This window comes from Panthera uncia, chromosome B4 (assembly GCF_023721935.1).
Source record: "Panthera uncia isolate 11264 chromosome B4, Puncia_PCG_1.0, whole genome shotgun sequence".
In the NCBI taxonomy this organism is placed as follows: Eukaryota; Metazoa; Chordata; class Mammalia; order Carnivora; family Felidae; genus Panthera; species Panthera uncia.
Genome location: NC_064809.1, coordinates 55,650,558 through 55,676,078, shown reverse-complemented (window position 1 = coordinate 55,676,078; position 25,521 = coordinate 55,650,558). Strand labels below are relative to the sequence as shown.

General features: G+C 35.3%; 1 protein-coding gene across 11 annotated transcripts in view; it reads left to right on the top strand.

Moving 5' to 3' along the window:
- The window catches only part of SOX5 (SRY-box transcription factor 5), a 1,013,639-nt gene that overhangs the window by 652,847 nt on the left and 335,271 nt on the right, over nt 1-25,521 (top strand). For 9 of the 11 annotated variants that reach the window (XM_049627167.1, XM_049627170.1, XM_049627165.1 and 6 more), the window contains one exon: nt 2,272-2,503. In XM_049627167.1, coding sequence (XP_049483124.1) covers nt 2,272-2,503 — 232 coding nt within the window. The remainder of the gene's footprint in view (nt 1-2,271; nt 2,504-25,521) is intronic. The other 2 variants (XM_049627173.1, XM_049627172.1) reach the window with 1 other exon arrangement.

The following is a 25,521-nucleotide window of genomic DNA, read 5'->3' as shown; positions in this document are numbered from 1 at the left end:
TATCTCTAGTGTTTAGAGTTATTACATATACTTTAATATTTCAAGTTGGTGATAGATGTGGTGTTGCCAATGAGCCTAGGACCATTCCACCTCTAGACCATTGCTTCCTCCCTCCACACTTAGAGTATATGTGGAGTAAAGTATAGTAATGAGATTAGAAATAGCTAGACACCTGTAATGTGATGGCCCAGTCTACTTCTCCTCTAGATAGTGCTTACTTGGTAGCCGCCATTTCTTCCTTTCTCTCTGTTATTCAGCTGATCAAGACTTCTGCTATTAGTATTTCTTCTTTACAATTGCAAATACGTTTGATCAGTTTGTTGCTACGTATGATTGGCCAGGGAGCATTTCTCTATGAGGAGATTTCATATTTCTTATTGATTTCCTGCTTTACCTCCTGGAAAGCAATGTGCTTGCTTCATCTTGGAGAGTTTTGGTGTTGGGTTTTTGGTTTTTTGAGGAGAGGAGGTATAGGTTACACAGTAGCTATAATTTTTTTTAAGTTTTTTAACGTTTATTTCTTTTTGAGAGGTAGGGAAAGACTGAGTGTGAGCAGGGGAGGAACAGACAGAATCCGAAGCAAGCTTCAGGCTCTGAGCTGTCAGTACAGAGCCCAATACAGGACTTGAACCCACGAACTATGAGATCATGACCTGAGCCGAAGTCAGATGATTCACTTACTGAGCCACCCAGGCGCCCCTAAAGTTTTAAAGTAAATAGTATCCATGGTTTATTGAGTGTCTACTTAGTGCTGAATGCTCTACAAGTCATTTTGCATACACTACACAGTTTAGTCTCAAAAAGCATTACCAGAAAATATTTACATCTCATTTTAAAGATGAGTAAAATGAGATAGATTCAAGGGCTAAAGATGAGTAAATTGATATAGATTCAAGGTAAGTCTCACAGCTAGCAAGTAGTAGAATCATTATTTTAATTCATGTTTGTCTGATTCCAGGGACTTTTTTTTTAAACTGGGCTATTATTCTTAGTAGAGTATCTGCCGTACTCGAATACTCTATTCCTTTGAAACTTTTAACACTAAGAATAGTATTATTCAGCAATGATTAGGAGCATCTTTTTTATAGTAAATTTTAAATTTAAAAATCAGGGTTATATATGAAAGAAGCAGTGTGGCAGTTAAGACTTTCCTGCCTGGTCTAGAATAAGAATGGATGATTAGGTAACACTCTTTGTTAAGCAAAATAACAACTTTCTCAAGGTCAGATCAAGTTGTAAATACAAGAGTTCTTTTCTTTAATTAGAAATTTTAACTCTCTACTACTTCTATATAACCCTTGTAGTGAAAAGAGAGGGAACTATCTGCTTAAGAATAATTGCCACATATTTTAAGCTCTAATAGTGTTCTTAGTCAGACTCAAATACAAAAAAAAGTGTTTAATTTTTAATTGTCTAAGTGAATTTTCTTATAGGCATTAGCTCATCAAAACCAAACATCTTTATTTGATTTCCCTCTCTTACTTAGGTATTCTAAAGAGCAAATAAGTCTAGAATCCACCTCTAAATCTTTGATAGCATTGTGGAAATGAAAATTGAAATATTTTTATATTTTCACTTTTTTTACCACTTTGCGTATGTGATATTAGAAATAAATGGGGAGGCGAGGGAAGAAAAATCCTCAAATGTTTCAAGATTAACGGCAATTGTAAAATTTATTCAATTCTTAATAAGCTTTAAGCAAATATCAAACTTTTTGTCATGAAGTCTGAGGTTTGCTTATAACTAATATTTATTTCTACATGTCATAATAATCTTACTTTTAATAAAATGCAAATTTGTTATAATGGCCACCATTCATTTATTTTGTTTATTTTTTGATGAAAGAAATTTTAGTTCTTTTCCCTCTTTTAGCTGCCAACAGTATTTGTTATTCATAGATGTTCTGTCTTCAATGAGGTCTATCAAAGTGTAAAACTAGATGGGTATGTTTTGCTTTTTTTTTTTTTTCCTTTAAAATGGAATGGTCTTTCCTTATGCAGTGTTCTTAGGTGAATTCTCTTGTTTAAGAAGCCAGAATACAAGAGAGTGCTATATTAGTGTATTATTCTCACAACAAACAAGCACTGTTCTGTTGCTACCTGCTTGGCCATTGTTTCTGATTGTGTGCGCTTTGCAGTGGTATTTGGATGGTTTCCTGCTCTCTGCCAGCACAAAAAGGCATTTCTGTTACAATGGCCCCTAACCACACAATGACGGCATTAAGGATTTATGTGGAGGTTTCATTATTTTCTCCTCTTTTGTTCCTTCCAGGATGTCTTCCAAGCGACCAGCCTCTCCGTATGGGGAAGCAGATGGAGAGGTAGCCATGGTGACAAGCAGACAGAAAGTGGAAGAAGAGGAGAGTGACGGGCTCCCAGCCTTTCACCTTCCCTTGCATGTGAGTTTTCCCAACAAGCCTCACTCTGAGGAATTTCAGCCAGTTTCTCTGCTGACGCAAGAGACTTGTGGCCATAGGACCCCCACCTCTCAGCACAATACAATGGTAGGTTGCTCATGGTCTCTTGTGCCTACACTCACTTTTTGACCAGTTTGCTCCTCTGATAAGTTTGGCTTCAGTCTTTTGCTTTAGAATTATCATCTACTTAACAGCCATACACAAGATTCATTCCTAACCTCTTAGAATTCTTTATAATAAATAGATTCCAGTAGGAAGTAGAAGATGCTTTTTTCCCCTGTTTTTCAAGAATTTTGCTGTTGAGACACTTACAAGTTAATTAGAAGAAAAAAACATACATATAAGAATAATGTTAAAATAGCACATTTAAAGTTAGCATGAAAGTGAGATGTCACAGTATTTCTATTAAAGGTTTTTCTGGGGGTGCCTGGGTGACTCAGTGAGTTAAGCGCCTGACTTCGGCTCAGGTCATGATCTCACGGTTCGTGAGTTCGAGCCCCGCATCCAGCTCTGTGCTGACAGCTCAGAGCCTGGAACCTGCTTTGGATTATGTGACTCCCTCTCTGCCCCTCCTCCATTCATGCTCTGTCTCTCTCTCTGTCTCTCAAAAAATAAATAATAAAAAAAGGTTTTTCTGGATAGAGTTACAACATATTTTGAACATCTCCACCATGATAAATCAATGTTTTTCAATTCTTTGCTTTGCCCAGATTGGATTCCAGTATTCCTTATGGTACTGGGAATATTATAGAAGAATATATTTTATAGAAACTACAGTTTTTTAATGCGACTGCAATAATTTCTAACTCAGTCTCATTCACGCTGTTTTGATAATTCGGTAATTCCCTGGTGCATCCTATTCCTGAATTTGCAACTCAGGATAACTTATCTGGCCCCTTGTCCTGGGGTCTGGCTCATTGCGGAAGATTAGGAAACTGTGGTTTCATGGACGGGAGGGAAGAAAAGTGGCTTAGCATCTTTGGCTGAAACATATAAGCGTGTGCACACACACACATACACACACACACACACACACACATATACACACACACGTAAGGCTTTTAGGTCCTTCTTAGGAACTTAAATACACAATCAGCATATTGGTAAGGTAGCAGGGCACTTAGCTGCCAGTAAAACCACCCTCACCTTTTCAACATGACTGCTTGGGTAGATGGGTTTTGTCACCTTCTCCTCTTCTACTTCAAGGATGGTGGGGCCATTAATATGAACCAGATTACACCAACAAAATTATGTTTCCTCAGACATTCTCATACTTATAAAGACAAGGTTGATTCTGTGAAATGTTTTTTTTTTTTTTTTTGCTTTCTCTAGAAAATTATTATATATCACAAATGTGCTTGGAACTGAAATACGCCTACTTATTTATGTTACTAAATTACCATATATAGAATTAAATCAACAAGAAGAATCAGATAGCTCCTAATAACTGTGAAATGGATGCTGTTCTTTGATACTCACATCAGATTTAAATACCTCTTTCAACATTTTAAGCCTTACAGGTCAGAATTGCACTGGGTATGTGACTATGTGCCAAGATTTTCCCCTCAAGGATAGTATTTCCGCTAACACTGTGTAACACTTATATAGATGTGGCATTTTAATCACATTATCATATTAACTCATTTGACCTTCACAGTAATACAGTGGGTGTTATTTTTGGTCTCATTTTACAAATGAGGAAACCGAGGCACATAGGGGTTAAATAACTTGATTAGATCACAGTTGATATGCAGGAGAACCAGGGTTGTTTACCCAGACATTCTGGCTTTGGAGTCCATGCTTATAAACATTACAAGCTCCTCACAAGAGCACATGCGTATTTTGTTATCTGATTATCTCTTATTTGGCAAGCTAAATCATACTATCCATATCCCTACCTTCTTTCTCTACTTATTAGTTATGTGCAATGATACAACTTTTTGGTCTCCTCTCAAAAAGGTTAAATTAGGAAAAGGAAAGGAGAAAATGGTAGTACACAGTTCAACAGGGTAAGGAGATCATACCCTGTATTTGGCATTGCATCTCTGCTAATAGCTTTCCTCTCTCAACATTTTGACCATTGCGTTCTCTCAAGGAGTGCTTCTTGGTTTTTTGCCTTGTGATATTACTCTAAACATAAACACAAATTTGAAGGAGTGGATATAAATAGTTATAACCAGAAGAACATCACAAAGATAAAGGGGAGATTATTTTAAGTTTATTCAAGGATGGATATAAGAAAAGTATATTAAGTTACATTCTGAAGTTGGCTTGAGGGGATGCTGTGATGCAGGATGTTAGTGAAAAGGAAACCATTCAGTTTTTAATGGAGAATTCAGTTCAACTGGATACACACTATGAATCGCCTACTTTGTACCAAGTTTGTTGTTGTTGTTGGGCACTATGGAAATAGATTTGAATAAAACACAACTCTTTTCCCCAAACAACTTCATTTAGAGTAGCAGTTCTTAGCCAGGGCCTATGGGATCTCCTGAAAATGAGTGGACAATTCTGTATTATGCATACATGTGAGTAAGATCATAGGTTTCATCAGATTCACAAGCTGATCTCAGGATACAAGTGGTTTAACTTAGTTTTAGTGACATGAACACTGATGCTTTTACTTTACGTGTAACTAGTTTGTAAATTTGTTCCTACCTCAAATGTTTCTTGATTCCATCAGCTTTTCATCTCTTGAGTAGACAAGTCTGTGGAAAAGTCTGTCATATGATCTCAGAGTTTTAGCTTCTCTCTCTGGTTTTTCTTTCAATATTCACTGGACTTGTTTCCCTGAGAAATGAGTTGGATTATTTATCCCACTTTGGAAACTAATGTGCGTCCTTGTTTCTGACAGGATTTAGTCTAAAACCCTTTGGCTTAGCATAAAATTCTGTATAGAGTAGCACCAAACTATGGCTTTGGTATTCTCTTCTGCCACATCTGGCCATGGACCCAGTATTCTTGTCATGCCAAGTTTTTCATACAGGTTCAGAAACATACCAGGTGACCTCGAATGACACAGCTTTATTCTTTGTACCTGAAAGACATTCTCTTTTCAGATTTTACCTTCCTGATGAACTATGTTTCTCCCACAAGACTGAGTTCAAAAATTGCTTCTTTTTGAGATGCTTCCACTTACTTCCCAAGCAGAATGCTTACTGAATTATTCTTTTATCTGTGACATTTGTTTATTCTTTTCTCATGGCCTACATTATAATTTATGTGTTTGTACATTTGCCTGTCTGTATACTGTATTTCTCCTTGAAGGCACAGTCATACAAATCATATATATGACATATATGAATATATTTCTTATACTTACCACATAATAGACACTCAGTGTGTGATTACTAATTACTGGCAGAGTTCATATGGATGATTTAATAGTGAATATGTTTTGGGCAGAGTTGTTAAGGCACTATTCATGGCGAATATGCTGATTTTCCAGAAATTTAACAACTAAAGTAGAATATACTAACATAATATATTCAGAATGCTTCAGAAAGTGTGTCATAATAGCCATGATGTATTCAGCTGTTAAGCTGATTTATATATTTTATTCATTTATCAAAATGATTGAATATATTTATAGAATTGTTATTCAACACAAATGCATTATACTTTTTCTGGGTAGTAGGCCATTGTCATGTTCACTTAACAGGAACTTTTATTTAAGTAGGAAAATACAGTTTATTAAAAAAAAATTAGTGTTTATTTTTGAGACAGAGAAAGACAGAGCATGAGGGTGAAGGGGCAGAAAAAGAGGGAGACACAGAATCCAAAGCAGCCTCCAGGTGCTGAGCTGTCAGGACAGAGCCCAATGTGAGGCTCGAAGTGATGAACCGTAAGATCATGAACTGATCTAGAGTCAGATTCTTAACCAACTGAGCCTCCCAGGTGCCCCAGGAAAATACATTTTCTATCTTTTCTCTGTTCAATATCTTTGAAAGCAGAGACAATGTTTCACGGTCTCTATTTCAAAGAGTTCAATTTAAGGAGAAAAAAAAAAAAACAGGTTTCCAGATTTCATTGCCTGTTTATGTGTGACATTCATACTCTATTCTTAAATTAAAAAAAAACATGAGAGGTCCACATTTTATATTGCCAATATAGTTTAGAGACAAAGTAAAACTGATGAGTAATCTCTGTAAGGCTGGCTTGAAGTTACATAGAGATATTCTCTGTATAACATTTAAGTTGGAAAATATTTTCTGGAATAAAAGTTCTGTACACTTCACAATTGTTGCCATATAAAGATTTTGAGAAATTAGGGTTGTTTGTTCATATCCAATGTATGCAGGCATTTGGAATTGGGTCAAATGAAGATATAATTCTTCCTTTCTGAAGTTGTGTTTATTGCCTTAATGTTTTGGAGAAATGGATTAAATGCCTAAATAAGGGCAGCTCACAGACAGTTATATTGGTGTGGATACTATGGGTGCATCTATTCTTGGAATGGTTTACTCATTATTCAGAGTACATCGTAGATGAAGTGTCTTCAGATTACGTACATATATTTATTTAAGAAACTGTCATATTTCTAATAAGTGTAATATTGAGACACATATTGCATAGGTATGTAAAAGACAGATTTTGTGGGTTTCTTTTCTGAAGCTCTTATTAGCAATTAATGACAAATTTTGATTTTCATGTAATCTTCAAAAAGGTGAAAGTCAAGGTTGGAGAGTCATAGTCTGACATGAGCGGAAGGGCAGTACAGGGCTTTACTTCTACTGAGAAATAAATCTTACTGTCCCCTTCCCCCCTTTTTAAACATGGGTTTGGAGACTGTCACTGTAGAGTTTCAGAGACAAGCAACAATCACTGTAATTTCGGGTGGTTTTTAATAATAGTTCTGATACAGATGAATTTATTTCATGATGCAAAGAACTGTTGAGAACAAACATATCCTCATGTCAGTCAGTGTGATTACAGATGAGCACCAGAAGGGAAGAGAGGGAGTCTGAAGAGAAATTAAGTAGCAGCATCAGAGGCAGCTAAGGGACCATTTTGGCGCTCATTTTCTGTCTGGTTGCATTGCTACTTCTGCTGCTTAGATTGTTGTTGAAGTGTCAAATGTGATGTGAAATGAAAGTCTTGACCACCTGTGGTCACTGAATAGTCAATTGTCTCCTTTTTTTTTTTTTTTTGTTGTTGTTGTTGTTTGTTTTTTTCACAGAAGGTATACTCTTATCTCAGCCAAACTCTCTTTTGAGTTCTTAAAATCCTGTTGAGTTGAGTGACTACTTTTGTGTAACTTTAGAGTGTCTGCTTCCCAACAGTGACTTTTAAAATATACAATTATTTATTATAACAGTACAGAATTTTTATTAAAAAAATAATTTGAGTTGCTCACGTTATAGATAGCTCAATTTCCTATGAAATAAATATTGCATGTATATACATTTTTTAACATTTAAAGATCTATTGGATCTGAAAATATGTTTTAATCTATTTTAATATATAATGTAATGTCTGTATTGATAATATTTTCCTGGAATTGTTTGAAGAAAATTCTGGGACATACTATATTGGGATTAATAATTTGATTTATCTTAATGTCAGTGTGTTTAAACATTGCAGGGACACTAGTTATCATAAAGCAACATTCAGTGTGAGTCAGTTTTCTTCCTGAAGTCCATCAAAAGAAGACAAAAGTGTTTTAGGTTGGATAATTTTTTTAACTCTTTCAAAAAATGTTTATTTATTTATTTTGAGAGAGATCACAAGCAGGGGAGGGGCAGAGAGAGATAGGGAGACACAGAATCCAAAGCAGGCTCTAGGCTCTGAGCTGTCAGCACAGAGCCTGACATGGGGCTCAAACTCACGAACCCTGAGATGATGTCGTGAGCCGAAGTCAGACGTTCAACCCAGTGAGCCACCCAGGCGCCCCTTAAGTTGGATCTTCTATAGAAGTTGGACATATAGCTGGGAACCAAGTATAACACTATGGCAAGGCTCCAACGTATAAAATCCAACCTTAATGATGAAATTCACTTAATACATGTGACAGAGAAAAGTTTTTACTTCCTCTGGATTACTGTCAACTCCTGGGATTACTTATTTGCCCCCCCCCAAATAATTTTCATTGCTATATTATAGCTGTGTCTTGAAATACTCTTTATATGGACTTTGCTTATATTAGTAATGTATCTTCAACGTTTGACTAGGATAATATATGTTGTTATGTTATGTATGTTATGTTATGTATGAAGTACTGTTCAGATAATATACAAAAGAAAAGAGAAAAATACATGTGTTATTTAAAAATAAGTCACAGAATAGGACTTTAATTATGGTGTGGTAAAGATTCCTATTTCTATATGGCAGTTTTTATAAGCTTTTAAATTTCTGGTTACCTTTGTACATCAAACTTAGCATAAGTTATTATGATGGTATAATGCATACTGTTGTTAACACCAGTGAGGTTATTGTGCAAGTTCTAATAATGAGAATTTCATTGTTTAGGGAGAGCAGTCTCCTACACTCTAGACAAAAGTGTAATTACTTTTGAACGATGTGGAATGTGTGCAGTTTAATAGCATGGAGAATAGATTCAGAAAGATTCAGATAAGTAAGCTTGGAAGCCATATGTGCAGTGTGGCAGTATAAAATTATGATAGTAGGCAGTATAATTCTACACACACATACCCGATTTCACACAGTTTATCTCTAAACTGTTGTTTCTGTAAGAGATAGGCTTGCTTATCTGAACAAGGCCAATTCAATTGAAACAAGGTGAAAATGGTGACAAGTTTGTATTTGTTTTTTATGGTAAATTGATGTTTATCATTCAATGAAATTACATTGTTACCAACATTATTCTGTAAATGTTGTCAGAAAATACCACATGAAGCTGTTTATCTAGATATAATCCAAGGCTTGTGTTTGAATGTAAGCTGTTCAATCTTATACTTGCATTGTTTCTGGAAATTACTCCCAGGGCTAGCAGGAATGAGGACATGTGAAAAACAATCAGTTGGGGTTCATCAAAGCCACTGGATAAGGTGTGCAATGGGTCTTTTTGTCCTATTGCCTTACAATTTCATTCCTTTGGGTTGGGGGGAGGGCTGAATATCAGTGGGGAAAACCTTGATTCATTTGATGTCCACAGTATATTTGAAGTACTACTGTTGAGTTTAAAGTTAACTGGGCCTTGAGAAATTAAGGAATGTACTCTCCCACAGTGGGGAAAAAGTGCTATGTGGGAGTTGCAGGCTAGTTCAGGACACTTGATGAGTATCCCCACAAAATGCTATCCAGTGACAGGTGAATAAATAAGAACTTCTAAATCTGTAGTAACGGGAAAATGTGTTTCCTTAAGAATATGTGGCCTAATGAATTTAATGACTTTCATTTAATAGGAAGTATTGTGGAAAGATCCAACTTAATTATATACAATGAATACCTATCACCAGAGATAGGGAGAAGAATAAGAACCCTTCCTTCCTGTGCCTTTTTGTATAGTATGGGGATAAGATAACCAGAAAATCACCATAATTTTTTATAAAATACTAGAACCCTGATACAGGCTAACAAGTGCTAAGGAGATTAACAGATATTTACATCTCATTGGATATCATTAATATAAGGTTTTTAGTTAATATTTCAGTATAATTTTGCCTTTGCCACGTATTTCCCCAGGTGCAATAACTAAGAAAGAGGAAAAGAGCAAGTTAAAAAAAAATACTGAAGACAAAGCATACTGTAAATATCTTAACATAAAATATGAGGAAGTTAGTAAAATACATGTCTCACATTGATAGGAAAACAATCAACTACTTTAGTTATTGGGGTTTTGCATGTTTCCTTTCTTTTTCTGTGTGACCACCTTGAATGAGGTGGAAAGAATGATGAAATACTTGGCTAGGGTATTGGAAATAGCAAAGACACTAAGAAGCGGTGCTGGAAATTTACTTGACTGGTGGCCCTGATTTTGTGGAATGGATAGGTGTCCCTCTTTATTTCATTTACTATTTCAGATCTACATAATAGAATCCTTTGTATTTGGGAGTTAAAAATAAGGAAAAGTTTGAGGACCAACTTTCATTTTGTAGCTTAGATATTTTGTTCTCAGTTCTTCATCGTTTTCTTCCTTTGATTCTTTTCCTTCTTTGCTCCTCTTTTCCTCGCTTTCAGTTTGCTCCTATCAGAAAAACATTCTTAATGGGTTCTCTTGTGGATCTCAATGGAGCCATTATCAGGAAGGAAGAGAGGGTTGGAGAATCAGCACCATTGTGCTCTGATATATACTTCCTTCTTATTTACATATATTGCCTCTTGGGGGCTTGCCAAACTTCCTGTAGTCAGCCTAGGTTTCTCTTACTGTATGTGATTAATAAAGGTCAGTTGGTTCTATGATAGAATTTTCACTGATTTTTAGTTAGTTCTTCACAAAACTATATGGCATATTTACTCAATTTATTCAGAAATCATATTTGCTTTTCTTTCATGAGTCAATGTTGATAGTAAATTATAATATTATATTTAATGTACTTACTGGAAAAAAGGACTTAGAAGTCTATACTAGTTTTGATATTAGTTTTGGAAATTGTGCTTATCATTGAATCCAAATGTCTGGGACCTAGTGCTTTAGCAGATATGTTATGCTCTTTGTGTGCCTCTTCTTAGCTTCTATTTTAAATTATTTGACAGCTTCTGTCACTATTTTCAATACGTTCTTGATTCCTTCTTTAACTCAATTATTGCTTTTTGTCTTCATATTTCTTTCCTAAATTTGAGATTTTGTAGAGATTGGTAAAAATGGAAATTATTTACATAACTATAAGGTGATTTTGATGTTACTTTAACTGTATTAACTTAGTACGAGTGATAATAGCAACGAGTTTCTCATTGTTTCTTATTCTGTAATTGCAAGGGACAGTCACTTAAGGGAATGCAAAATAAATAAGAATTTTCCAGTGTTGGTGACTGAATTCTAGGAATTAGAATGAAAACCTACAATTGCCAATGGGACCTCAAAATATTTCAAATAATACCTACACCATATTCCCTCTTGGCTTTATCAGTTAGATACAACTATCTACTGTACCTAAAAAGAGAGGAATTATCTTTGTAGAGCAGTTTCTCTAAAAAGCACAAACACTGGCACTTAATTTGGATCTTAAGAAAGTGAAGTCATACAAAAAAAAAAAAAATGTAAGGAAGTATTGGGTTTTCGTTCTAATTTCTTTTTCTCATGTATTTTGGCAATTAGACTCATGCACCTTTCTCTTTTATAAGTATAGACAAACACAAATGCCTGCATTGGTGGGGAGGGGCTGATGGATTTTTTAAAAACAGAAAGGAATTCAATAGTACAGAAAATCCAATAGGAAGATAGAAATGAGCACTCTGAAGAGGAAGGGTTCCCTAAGAAATGCCAATCTGAATTCAGAATGAACACTTTTGCCACATGAGGTGCTTTTAAAAGCATTAAGTTAGGGGTGTCTGGGTGGCTCAGTAGGTTGAGCATCCGACTTCGTCTCAGGACATGATCTCACGGTTTGTGAGTTCAAGCCCCGCGTCGCGCTCCGTGCTGACAGCTCAGAGCCTGAAGCCTGCTTCGGATTCTGTCTCCCCCTCTCTCTGCTCCTCCTCTGCTAACACTCTGTCTCTCTCTCAAAAATAAATAAAGATTAAAAAACAAATTAAAAAAAAGCATTAAGTGAGTTTAAATTCTTTTCTTCCTCCACAAAGTTTGAGATGCCCATAATTTGTACTGGCATGAAAGCTGTCATTAACAATGAATTCATTACAGCATTTTAATATGAGACCAGCTTGATCATTTTGTACCCTTTCTCCCCCCATTTTTTGTTTTACAAAGTCAATTTTATGTTTTTCTATGCTCTGTAGAGGAGAAAGCCGAAAGTTCTTTGTTACTTGTAGCGGGGAAATAAATGTAAAGCTAACTTAAATTTACAGTTGTAATCGTTCCTTTTGTTAACAGATCTTTATACATACGCGGCAAGCTTTTTAAAACTTTTTCCCAGAGACAGTTTTTAGGAATGATCCATGTGAGCAGATGAGGTGTGAATGTAAGGAGAGCAGCCTTGGGCAGCTCTGTGACACTGACATCACATGATAAAGTAAATGAACACAAGTGACTGGATTTTGTGTCTTATTTAGTCAAGGCTGCTTCTGCGGCAGCAGAGCAAACAATGTTATCATTATATAGAGAAGCAGTGTTTACTTCAGTGTCTCTTCTTAGCCCTTAAAAATCCAGCCTGTCTCGAGATAAAACAGTTAATCTTGTTGGTCGATAACCCTAAATGAGAGAATAATATTCTAAGAGTGAATAAACAATTTTAAATGGAAGTAGGATATAAAGAAGGAGCATAACCACAAAGGCACTATTAAGGACCTTTTTATGTGTGTATGAATATAAAATATGTATCATGTAAAAAGTCAAAACCTATATTAATGAGTAACAAAAAATAGGTTACGATAATTTACAGTGTTAGACTTAATAAGGTGCTAAGCCTGGTACCCCCTTCTGCTGCTGCTGCTGGACCCTTCCCTCTGTGTAAACATATATCTGGAGAGGGGGATATTGCCGGGCTGTTACCAGTATCCATCTTTAGGCTTTGTAGCAGTGGCTGGCATGCTTTGCACACCAGGGACACAGGAGTCAGAGAACATGCTTCTTCTGAATCTGAGACTTTGATTTCCCCAGAGTCATCAGTAGAATATAAGAAGCGACTTTGAAAGTCTTGTGTGAATATATCTTATAGCCTATCTATAGTCTGATAGTCGCAGTTCACATATGGGAGATTTAAAATAGTCAATGCTCTGTAGAATATGTTATCTAATAATTAATAATAGGGATGTATAATATTTCAATCTTTTCTATGTACCAGCCAGACTACATTTATTTTTTCAGCCAATTTTATGTCAGTCCGGTGAATTCAACAACTGTGATTATCCCCAGTTTACAGACAGACAACAGTCTTGGGTAAAGTAATTTGCCTAATAAGTAAGTGGGAGAGTTTGGAGTCATGACTTTAGAACCCAAGCACTTACTAACTGTACTTACTGCCTCCCCACTCATACAAACATTGAAATCAGTTTTATAGTTTATTGGAATAAATAATTTTAAAAGCCCTTAGAAATACATGTGGGGCATTCAGGTGGAATAATTCATTGTTGCCTATTATACCTTAACTCAGAGACAACTTGATTTTTCAATCTTTTTATCTGGCTTGAAATGTACCAAGAGATTTAACTAATTCAGAATGGGTACCAGAAGTTCTGCATAGGCTGTTGGGTTATATATGGGATTTTAAAGGATTACTTGCTAAACCTTTCACATCAAGATTAGGAGTAATTTGTGCTCTGCTTATGAGACTGTTGGCAAAGCATAGTGGTTTAGCACATGGCACTAGTGACAAAATTACTGAGTAAATTCCATGTTCCGCTGTTTAATATCTTATGGCATTTGGCAGTTATAGAAATTTTCTGTACCTTAGTTTTGTCATCTGTAAAATAGGTATGATAAGAATAGCATCTGAGAGAGTGTTATGTTTAAAGAAGTCAGTATACCTAAAGCACTCTGGTGCCTGGGATATAGCAGGAACTTAGCTTAGTAAATACTAGTTAAGTGAGTGCCTAAAGAAATGTTTACATTCTATGATCGGGGAGAAAAATGGTGCATTATATTAAATGACTGATACTTTAAATTCTTATAAATTTAAGTGACCTACAAGAAAAGGTAAAGCTAAGGAAGAGTACTTTTGAAATGAGAAGTCCAATAGAAATCTCAACTCTTGTCATTAAAAGGTTTTTTTTTCTTTGTATTTTTAACTATTAACAAAACACAGGATTATCAATCTGAAATAATCTGAGTCTCCCAGTCAGATATTTATGACAGATTCAATTATCATAAATATTGTTCATTGGCAGCCAAATTTTTGCGTACTGTTATTAAGGCTGTTCATCAACAGCAACTATCACCACCACCACCACCACAGAAAAATCTACCTCAGCCAAATCATAACTGCATTTTGATAGGATTAAAAGATGTAGAATGTGAAGAGCCTAAATTCACCCTTGAATTGCTTGGGTTCCAAGAAAGTCCACTTTTTGTAAGGTGTCTCAGTTGTATGGTGTCACTCTGTGCCTTTGTTTTCTCCTCTGAAAATGAGGATGATACTAGAACCTCTGAATATACACAGGTGTTACAAGGATTAAATAGAATTCTCGTAAGTGTTCTTGAACTATGCTTGGCACATAGCAAAGACTTAATAGATGCTGTAGTTCTTGAGTCGTTTGTGTTCTGTTGACTAATTACTATGAATTACTAGAAGAAAACACTATGGGTTTTTTTTTTTGGGGGGGGGGGGAGGTGGTGCTCCCAGTAATCACGATTTCCTTTTAGTAACCTGCAGGATTATTACGCACATTCCCATCCCATTTTAAGTGGTCCAGTGGTCTTATCACTAAACTTTGTCAGTATCTTTGGATGTAATCTGAACATGAGATGCAAACTCATTTAAAGGTAAAAGCTCTCAGGGACGCCTAGGTGGCTCAGTTGGTTAACTGTCCGAAATCGGCTCAGGTCATGATCTCATGGTTTGTAAGTTTGAGCCCTGTGTCGGCTTCTGTGCTGACAGCTCAGAGCCTGGAGCCTGCTTTGGATTCTGTGTCTCCCTCTCTCTGTACTTCCCTGCTTGCTCTCTCTCTCTCTCTCTCTCTCTCTCTCAACAAAGAATAATAATAAACATTAAAAAAATAAAAAAAAAATAAAGGAAAAACTGTCTGGTATCTTTGGAGTCATATGCCTGTCTTGTTCAGCACCAGGTCCCTAGAGTCTGGTACAGTGACTGACACACAGTAATTGTCTTAAAATAGTTGAATGGTTGAATGGTTGAATAAAGCCTGTGCCCATAAAAGACATTCTGAGTGCAAATTTCCTTATCTACATGTTAAAATGTTACTTTACACATAGATAGTTGATGTAACAAGTAAATGAAATAATTACCTACCACAGTGCCTGTTGTATAATGAATATGCAGTTAATGCGACCCCCTTTTTGTCAGCCTTCTGATTTTCTCAGTGCAGTTGCTGTGCAGATAACTAATCACATCATTCTCTTGTAACTTCACATATTACACTTCTCCAAATAATCTGCCTGAGGAGACCAACATCAGTACATGCACACACACACATGCACACACCAGCAAAAGTGTTTTGGAAAATAGTATATTTAAAAATTGCTAAACTTCTGTTGCATGAATATCTGGAAGGCAAGTGATTTTTCTTTTAGTACATGGTTAAGGAGGTTCATGTTTGCGACTATGGTTTTATTGGCATATTCTTTTGTTTTTGTTTTTATTTGTTTGTTTGTTTGTTTTTACATTTCAATGTGTTTTAAAATGCCTATTTGATTTTGGGAATTTTAGAGTTCCTGTGAAGGATTCAGTCCTTTGTTTATTTGTGCTATGTTTATTGCTTTTTAAAGTCCTTTGATCTTTCCTTTCTCTTTACCAATAAGAGCAGCTTGAGCTGATGTAAAGAGGCTGAGATATGGATAAGAGGCACTGTACAAATGGATTTTTTATAGGATATTAGCTGAACCTGTCAGAAACCTGACATGTCACATTTAAAACTAACACACCTAACCAAAATGTGTATATTTCTAGCTGTTAATTCTTGATGATTAAACGTGTATTTCTGCTTTTGTTTTATTGGATAAAACTTTGACTTGTCACTTTCCTAATGTGCTTCATGTGATCTTTTTATTTCCTATCAAATAAACTCTTCCCTGTTCACTTATGTCCTCTTCAGTGGTTCTATAATTATTTTTGTTTTACATAGATAGAAACATGTTTTTCCCCCTTTTTTACATATGGTGTTTTTGCTTCATGCAGAGAGAACTACACAGATGACATTTTTTAAAAATCCAAATTTAATTCAGTTTTACATTCTTATGTTTATAACCCTGAATATCTCCAAAATGTCCTTACCTAAAACACTTTAGAGTTTTATTACTAGATTTATACCAGTAAAGATACATCAGCTTTCTTAGGGATAATCTTTAAGCAGAACTTAGCAAGACAAGCTTTGAAAACTATCATTCCTAGGAAAGTCAATCTCGAATCACGAAACATCAGTTTAATCGCTCCCCTTGACAACTTAACACGGCAGACTGAAATATAAAAGCCGATGCAAGTGGGATCAATGGATTATCTAAGTCCCTGAACATCTTCTCTTAAATCGGAGGACTTGACAGAGTGGTTGTGAGAGGGGTGTGTGTTGTGTGTCCCTTGTCATGTGCAGAGCATTAAGTTTTCAGAGATTAGTGCTGAGTGGATGTGGTCTACCTGGACATGAAGCCGGGGAGAAGGACATTGGGAGGGAATGAAAAAGAGGGGGCTACAGGAAGAGAGGGATAGAGAGATTTACATGTGAGAACTCAAGGGGCTTTGTCATGGCAATTGTATAAAGTGATATACAGTGCAAATCGACTTGAGCATGTCCCTGGATAGCAGGCGGTTTACAGCCTCCACGAGCCGAGATTACTGCTTTATCTTGTCATACTAAATTAACATGGCAGCGCGCTGTTAAACAGTGGTGACCTCTTCATCTGGGGAAATTGCTGCCTAGAAGAGAGATGGTATTTGAGTCTCTCTCTCTGTCTGTTTCTCTCTCCCCTTATACCCTTAAAGCATTTGGGGGTTACACAGTATCCATTTTTAAAATATTATAGGAAAATATTTTCCTATTAATGCTACAGTAAATAGGGTGTAATTAGATCAAATGGCCATTTGGGGTAGAATAATAGGATTTTATTTATCCAGTGTTCTAAAAAATGACATATCATCTTTATACATTGGAATTAAGAATATATTGGCTGCCTTTTCATTTTAATCCCTTATTATTCTACAAATAGCCTGTTAATTTGTGTAAGAGTTAATTTCTATACTTTCCATAAGAATTGGTTGGTGGTGAAGAGATAGAGGAAATAAGGCTCAGACATTGGTTCTCCCACTCATCAGGTGGAGGGATAGCCCAAGAGAACTCGCAAGAGGATTATACCTTAAATAGAAGCACCCAAGTTATCTCTTCTTCCCAGAGCTTACCAGGTACTGCTTCATTCTTCAGACTTTTAAAATTACTTTATTAAAAGAGGAGAGAGAGAGAGAGAGAAGATCATGAGATTAATTTGCTTCATCCCTCTGCCAGTCTGCAGCTGTTCCCTTCATGTATCTTCTAATTCAACATATAGGAAATATACTATTTGTCTCCTATCTTAAAATGTTGATAAATCAATCAAAATCATATATATATATATATATATTTTTTTTCTGTGCTCAGTATGTGCTATTGAAATTTGAATCAAAGGAAAGGGCAAAGTAAAGCTTCAAAATAATATGAATGTCTATTCCTTTATGTCCCCAGTTGAAGACTCTGCATATTTAAAGTGTAGCTCTATGACATGCTTCTTCACTAACCTGTAGAGCCAAATGTTTTCCATACGTGTGTTAAATCACTTTAAGGCTCACAGGGTGAGCTTTGCGGAATCTCTGTCCCCTCTGAAACTATGTGATATATGCACTCACATTTTTTTCTAGAGAGAGGGCCCATTACCTTCATTATATTCTCCAAGGGGCCTGAGCTACCAAAATAGATGATTACTTGTCTAGAGCTTAATTCTGTTTTAGGGCCGTACTAGGATATGTCCTCACACTGGGGCTATAGATCTACCAAGCAAGATACTGACTTACAGACACACTTATGATTGTGCTTATTTTATAATCAGAAAATGTATTCACCAAGTCTGCCTTGGAGAGTTTTCACAGGGCTGCCACATTTGGAATTCACCCTGTAGGCCACCTATTGCTCCTGACCACTTAACACTGTTCCTCTTAGCATTCTTTCCTGGGTCCATTTTTTGAGCCACAGACTTGCTGTAATTCTAGTACAAGGATGAGGTTCAGTTCTCCAGTACCCTGGATTCAGAGTACAGACCCTGGAAACACAGAAAGACTGTTCAGCTTACAAGGGATGTGAAAGAGAGGCAATGCATTTTCTTTTCTTCTTTTTCTTTTGATAAAACACATTTTCTATTTTTTTTTCCAATAACTTGCTTCCTCCTGCCCTCTGCCCTCTCTTCCCACTTTTCCCAAGTCAACATGTTGTCAGAACTGTGAAATAGAAAATACACATTAATTTAGGAGTCACCTGACTGGTTAAATTCTTCCTTTGAAGCCCTGGTACCATACTGTTTGACTGACACAAACTTTTTAATATCAAGGTAGTTTGCTTCTGTTCAGTATTGTCATAAACATGGTGTTTTTTCAAAGAAAGGAAAAGACAAAAAATATAAAGACAATGACAGAAATTTCTACCAAGTTGCTTTTGTATGTTGTATATTATCTGGGAGCTAGTATTAGAGAAGCTATTGAACTCTGTCTTTTTCTCCTTATTCTCTCCTTTGATAATTTCTTCCTTCCTAGCATTTTTCATCAAATTAGATGCATTAGCAACTCTTCTAAGTAGAGAGTCACTAGGTAGCTACTTTCTCCTAAGTTTAACTATTTCTAAAATTTTCAACTAATTCTTTCAGTGAAGTTCAGGACTTGACTGTAAGTCGATTTGATGTTGTCAAAAATGTTAACCTTTCCCCTATTCCTCACTTCTCAGTCCCTGTTATTTGTTTAATATATTTAATGAACATTCTGCACACTTAAATATTAAAACTTTGAAGGGTTTCTTTCAGATAAATTGCAAATTTGACATAAAAAGTCATGGAGAGCAGGTGTAATTTTTTGTCTTATGATATAGCAACATATCAAAAGTAACAGGAAAGGACCCTGGCAAACTTCTCTATCACCTCCTGACTCAGAACCAAGGGTAGGAGGTGGGGAACAGGCTCCTGTTACATCAACATCATAAACATCAGAAATGTAGAATGATAGAGACCCCTATTCTGGAACTGAAATAAGTAGAATATAGTGCTTGAATACTAGAGTATTGAGGATATCCTTATTATTCAGAAAGTCAATGTAATCTAGTATTTTCCTGGAAAAGCAGAAAACCTAAGAGAAAAAAAGGAAGAAACAATATATATACAGACAAAAAGAGGAAGACTGTAAAATAAGAAGTAAAAACAGTTGTCTCATCACACTAAATATAAATGGGTAAACTTACCTTTTAAAAGATTAGTATTTTTCTGAATTTGTTTAAATATAGTTTATTCTCCTTACAAAAGTGAGACATAAAACAAAATAACATTGAACTGTTAAAAATTAAAAGAAAGGTAAAAATATAGTAGACATACACACACAGAAATCAGAAGTAGTGTTATGAACAGACCAAATTGAATCAAAATCCTGGGATAGAGTCTTTTTATGTTGTTATATAGAGATAAAATGTCATGAATATTTAGACATTAAATAAACTACATAAGGAAAATGTTATTTTAAAATATTAAATTATAGAAAGAAAAAGATGCTAGAAATATGAGGTGTTGACAAAAATGTAATTATACTAAGAGATATTAAAGCATCCTTTTCTCTTTCACAGATGGATTAGATAGAATACAAATTCATGGATGCTTTGATAAATATAATTAATAAGTTTGATTTAATATCTATATGTAGATCACTTAAAAATGTTTAAAAAGTACACTACTAAATAATTCTAGTGTTACAAATCAAAACTATAAGATACTTAAAATAACAGCATGAATATAAAAATTTGCTATGAAATGATGAAAGTTCTAGTAATAGGCAAATTTATAACTTTGAATACCTTAATTATTTTTTGCAGATCTCAGCTTTTTTAACTTAACATTTTTACAGTAACATTAATAGTTTTAACTTTTTTTTAAATTACAGTTTCTTCCATTATTCATTTGGTTCTTTTGTTCTTTCACTCTTTTTATATTATTAAGGTATCATTGACACACAGTGTTATATTGGTTTGAAGTGTACAACACAGTGATGCAACAATTATATTACACTATGCAATGCTCATGACAATAAATGTAGTTACCATCTGTTACTATACAAAGTTATTGCAATGTTATTAACTGTATTCCCCATGCTGCACCTTTTATCCCTGTGACTTACTTATAACTGGAAGTTTGTACCTGTTAATCCCTTCACCTATTTTGCCCATACCCCTACCCCCAGTGCCTTTATTATTAAATTGAATAAATGAGGAAAAAAGAACAAAACATCTAACTTTAGAGGCAGATAAGCATTATAATAATGCTATCAGTACAGGCACAGAACAGAACCTGAGAGATACAAGGAAAGAAATAAATGAAGTGGGAGAAAATTAGGCAAACTTTTCTCCAGATTAATAAATGAAAAAGAGCAAACACAAATACACAAAAGTATAATTGATAAAGGGTAATGTCATTAGTATTAGAGAGATAGTATAAATTGTTATAGTCTATTCTAGGATTTTCGAAATTGCGTCCTAAAGAACATGTACCATACAATGTCAAAAACAAAGATTCTATGGTCAAGTCAATTAGGGAAGTATTTCATAATATAATTCATAATCCCACTTTTTGATATTTGGATTTTACACAGTATATTAAGGTTCTGAGAAGTCAGCCCTGTTGTTCAGAGAACTAATTAGGTTTATCTTGCACAGTGTTTTCTACACTTAATCATTCATAGAACCCTTCTTTAATACATAGCCTTTTGAATCTATCACTGGGAAGTAATATTCTATTGAACATACTGGCAAATGTGGCTATATAAAACTATTCATTAATAGAGTTGAGAATCTTGTTGAAATATATAGTTTATAGGACTGCAAATAAAATAGGAAAACTAAACACGCTATCTGTAAAAGACTTTTTTTTTTAAGTTGAAGAATAATCTTCAGAAATGCCACCTATAACCAGCCAGATATTTTCAACCTCTAAGAAACTTAGAATCGCCATGCTGTATAAAACTTTCTTCTAGAGCCAAAATAAAAACAAAAACAAAAACAAAAATAAAAAACTTTTCTAATTAGCATAATGATTCAACCAAACCAATCCCCAAAGAAAAGTAAGTACAGTCTCACTTTGCATATAAATACAGAAATTCTTAAAAAAAAAAAAAATATATATATATATATATATATATATATATATATGAAAGTTTCAGTCCCTTACTAGGCTTTTAGTGGATCATGCTTAAAAAGAGTAATTTTGGTGAATTCAGGGAAAGAAACATATATTATCATTTTCTGTATTAGGGGTCAACAGAACTGGCTTGCCAAATATGACACGCTGCCTGTATTTGTAAAAATAAAGAAATAAGTGAATGAACGAATGAATGAATGAAAGAAAGAAAAAGAAAAACAAGTTTTATTGAGCAGAGGCACGCCCATTGCTTTATTATTATCTATGGCTGCTTTTGTGGGTCAGTGGCAGAGTTGAGTGGTTGTAATGGAGGCCCTGTGGCCCTATAGCTGAAAATATTTACTGTTTGATCTTTTGTAGAGAAGTTTCGCCAATCCCTTGTCTGTATTCTCACTGGCTCAAGAAGAAATCTTATATGACAATGCTCTGAAAAATGTTTGATAAAATTAAACATCCATTGGTTGGTTATATAAAGTCGTTGTAAATAGTTAATACACTTTTACAATCTGTAATAACTACTTCAAACTTAATGATGAGGTTCTCTAGTTCCTTTCAAGTTAGGGATAAGTCAGGCTTGCTCACAACTTGCATTTAATATTACTTTATCAGGTTCTTCCCTTCCTCCTTCCCTTCCTTCCTCCCATCCTCCGTTTTATCCAGCCCTCCTTCCCTCTCTCCCTTCTATCTTTTTCTATCAAGAAAAAATAGTGGAACTTTTAACTCAAGAAAAAGAAAGAACAGTAGGGAATTTTCTCAGAATTATAAGAAATTTTAATCAAGAAGAAAACAGTGGGGTGATTTTCCCTGAATTATAGAACTTAAAATGATCTGAAGTCTTTAGGTATCCTAATGAAAACTTTTTCAGCAGACAGCTTTCTTAATGATACAGAACAAACCAATTTCTCTATATTCTTTATTTCTTTTTTTTTTTAGAAAACTAATTTACAGTTTCTCCTGATAATGTCTCTTTCTGTGTTACTGTTTTTAAGTCAAAAGGTTGTAATTCATGATTATTGAACAGAAACGTCCTGATTTGTTTTCAGGTTACTCACTTCCATGGACAGGGTAAAAACTCCCTCTTACCCATTTGTTACAGGCCTAACATTAAGTAAGCTACATGTTTTCAATTTAAAATATATGAAGAGGGGTGCCTGGGTGGTTCAGTTGGTTAAGTGTCCAACTGTGGCTCAGGTTGTGATCTCATGGTTCGTGGGTTTGAGCCCCACGTCGTACTCTATTAGGCTGACAGCTCAGAGCTTGGATCCTGCATTGGATTTTGTGTCTCCCTCTCTCGCTCTCCCCTTTCCTTGCTCGCACTGTGTCACTCTCAGTCTCTCAAAAATAAATAAACATTAAAGCATTTAACAAATGTTAAAATATTTGTTAAAAACAAAAACAAACAAAAAACGTACCAAGAAAATCCACTATCCTATGGGCATGACCTTGAGCTGGGACCATGTTAGAATGGAAATTGATAGCTCACTATTAAACTCCTCACTATTCCTAAAAAATGTCTGATTAAAGCAAGTAACGCCTAAGGTTGTTGAACTTCGAATGAGTATGCACCTAAGAAATTCCTATTGCTATTTTCCTCCTTTTGGTACTCCATGGTTTGAGACGGAAAAGTTTGGATGTAGGACTTGAGGGAGTTTACTTTAGGCACAGCCTGCCTTTTCAGAGCATTTTCTCATGATTTAAAGGACTAATCTTTTCCCTCAGGACTACTTCAATTTTGGTTCAGGTTTTGTCACCCTGGAGAGTATATTTTTACTCAGTTGGCTTTCTCAACTTCACCTTGTGCCTCCTTGGTTTCAACTTGGGTTCTAGATCACCTTGGGATTATCATTTCACTTGGTCTCCCTTCCTGTAATGTTAGTCTTTGGTTAAATTTTCTTCCAAGTTGCTACTGGTAATATTGCCAATTTCTACATGAGATCTTTAATTACAGGAGGAACCCTATTGTGTTTTTACCAAGTGTTCTCTTGCTGTTACCTTTTATTTTATGGGAATTTTAGAAAGACAGTGGTGTTATTGGGTCCTCCCAAACATCACAGAGATCTCTAAAAGCAATAAGGTTGTAGTCTTCTCTATTACACTGCTTCACTGGACTTGATTACCTTGCTGCCTCCTAGACTACCTTGGACAAAATGCAGCACTGCGATTGATTTCCTCTTTGAGTAGCTGTGGTGTCAATTGATTAAACTTAAATAAATTCATATTAAAATACCATTTTCATGAGTTTGGTTTTTTTTTTACCTAAGAATTTGGACGAGGACATATTTTCAATCTTACTAGAAATGCATTGTCTTTAGATTTCTAGGCCAGATAAAAATTATTCTCATCTGTCCAATATCTTTCTCGTACAATTTAGCTTTATGCATTTTCTCGTGTGTGTGTGCATGTATGTTTCATTTTGTTTTGAGAGAGAGAGAGAGGGAGCACATGCCTATGCTCATGGAAAGCAGGGGAGGGGCAGAGGGAGAGAGAGAGCATCTTAAGCAGGCTTCATGCCCAGCACAGAGGCCCAGACAGGGCTGCATTCCACAATCATAAGATCATGACCTGAGCCGAAATCAAGAGTCAGCTGCTTAACTAACTGAACCACCCAGGCGCCTCTTATACATCTTCTATGCTTATTTCTCATTACTTGATTTATTACATAACAGTATATAGTTTTGTAAATCATCATCTTTTAGGCACCTAATAGTCAACATTTTTTTTACTCAAAAAATCCACTGTAGAGTCACATAGTTAACCATACTTTCACGAAAAAGCCTATATAGCTCAGTGGTAAAGTCCATCTGGTGAAAGTCTTTTTTTTTTTTCCTCATTACATTTGGTTTTATTGCACCTTTGTTCAAAATGTCAAAGTGCCTGTGAACCCCTGCTTCGATGGGCCCTCTTCTCTACCTTTAGTTGTGGAATTTGTTCTGCCAGTCTTCAGGCCAATTTCTGGGGTACTTAGGATGATTTGATAGTTATCTAGTTGTATTCATGGAACAATGGGAGCCTAAGGTCCTATTCTGCTGCCATCTTCCTCAATCCCAAAAGTCTTTCATAATCAAATTATTGGAAATTTCTTTATTAAATAATAAGTTAGATATTGGTAGCACAATGACCAGTTAACCACATACAACTGTTCAAACTTGGTTCATGGATCTCTTAAAAAAATTCATCCACATGCCCTTTATACACCCCTTTCCACAGTGGTAGTAATCCTTTACCAGTAGGCTCCTATATGTCATTTGTAGTAAAGAAAAGAAAATGATATAATCTAATGCAAAATAATAGACTATTTGATATAAGAACAAATATAGCATGGTAATTAGAGTATATGCAAAGAATTTGCAATTGAGGTGTTGATGAGAATGATTTGCTTGGCTGGCAGACATACAAACTGGTACTTTATAATAAAGGTTCATTAACATGTAAATAAGTGGTTTATTTTTGGTGTCAGCAGTGACATTGCAGTTAATTCTTGGCCCTGGAATCAAATGCTTAGAGATATTGATTTAATAAGAAACACGAATATCAAGCTTGAGTTACAGTGGAAAAAAAATTTCTGCTTATTCGCTAAAAATAATGTAAGTTAACAAATCTTTTTTTCATTTGCTAAGGCTGTCTCATGTGAGGAAAGTAAGATATTAAGCTAAACTTTGCTAATATTTTACAGGTTTAGAGAGTTTGAGAGCAAAGGTCATTTTGTCTGTCTATGTATTTGGTGAAAACGTTTTATTCTACTGGGTTAGCTTTAATTGATCACTGAATATGAAGACAGTTTACCAGGAGTATTTATAATTTCTTTGATTTCCAAGGTACATCTGGCTAACATAGCTGGTTAGGTTGGTGCCTCCTTTTTTTTCCTTAAATTTTTGTAGTGTTTATTTTTGGGGGAGAGAGAGAGAGAGAGAGAGAGAGAGAGAGAGAGAGAGAACGAGTGGGGGAGGGGCATACAGAAAGGGAGACATGGAATCCGAAGCAGGCTCCAGGCTCTGAGCTGTCAGCACAGAGCCCA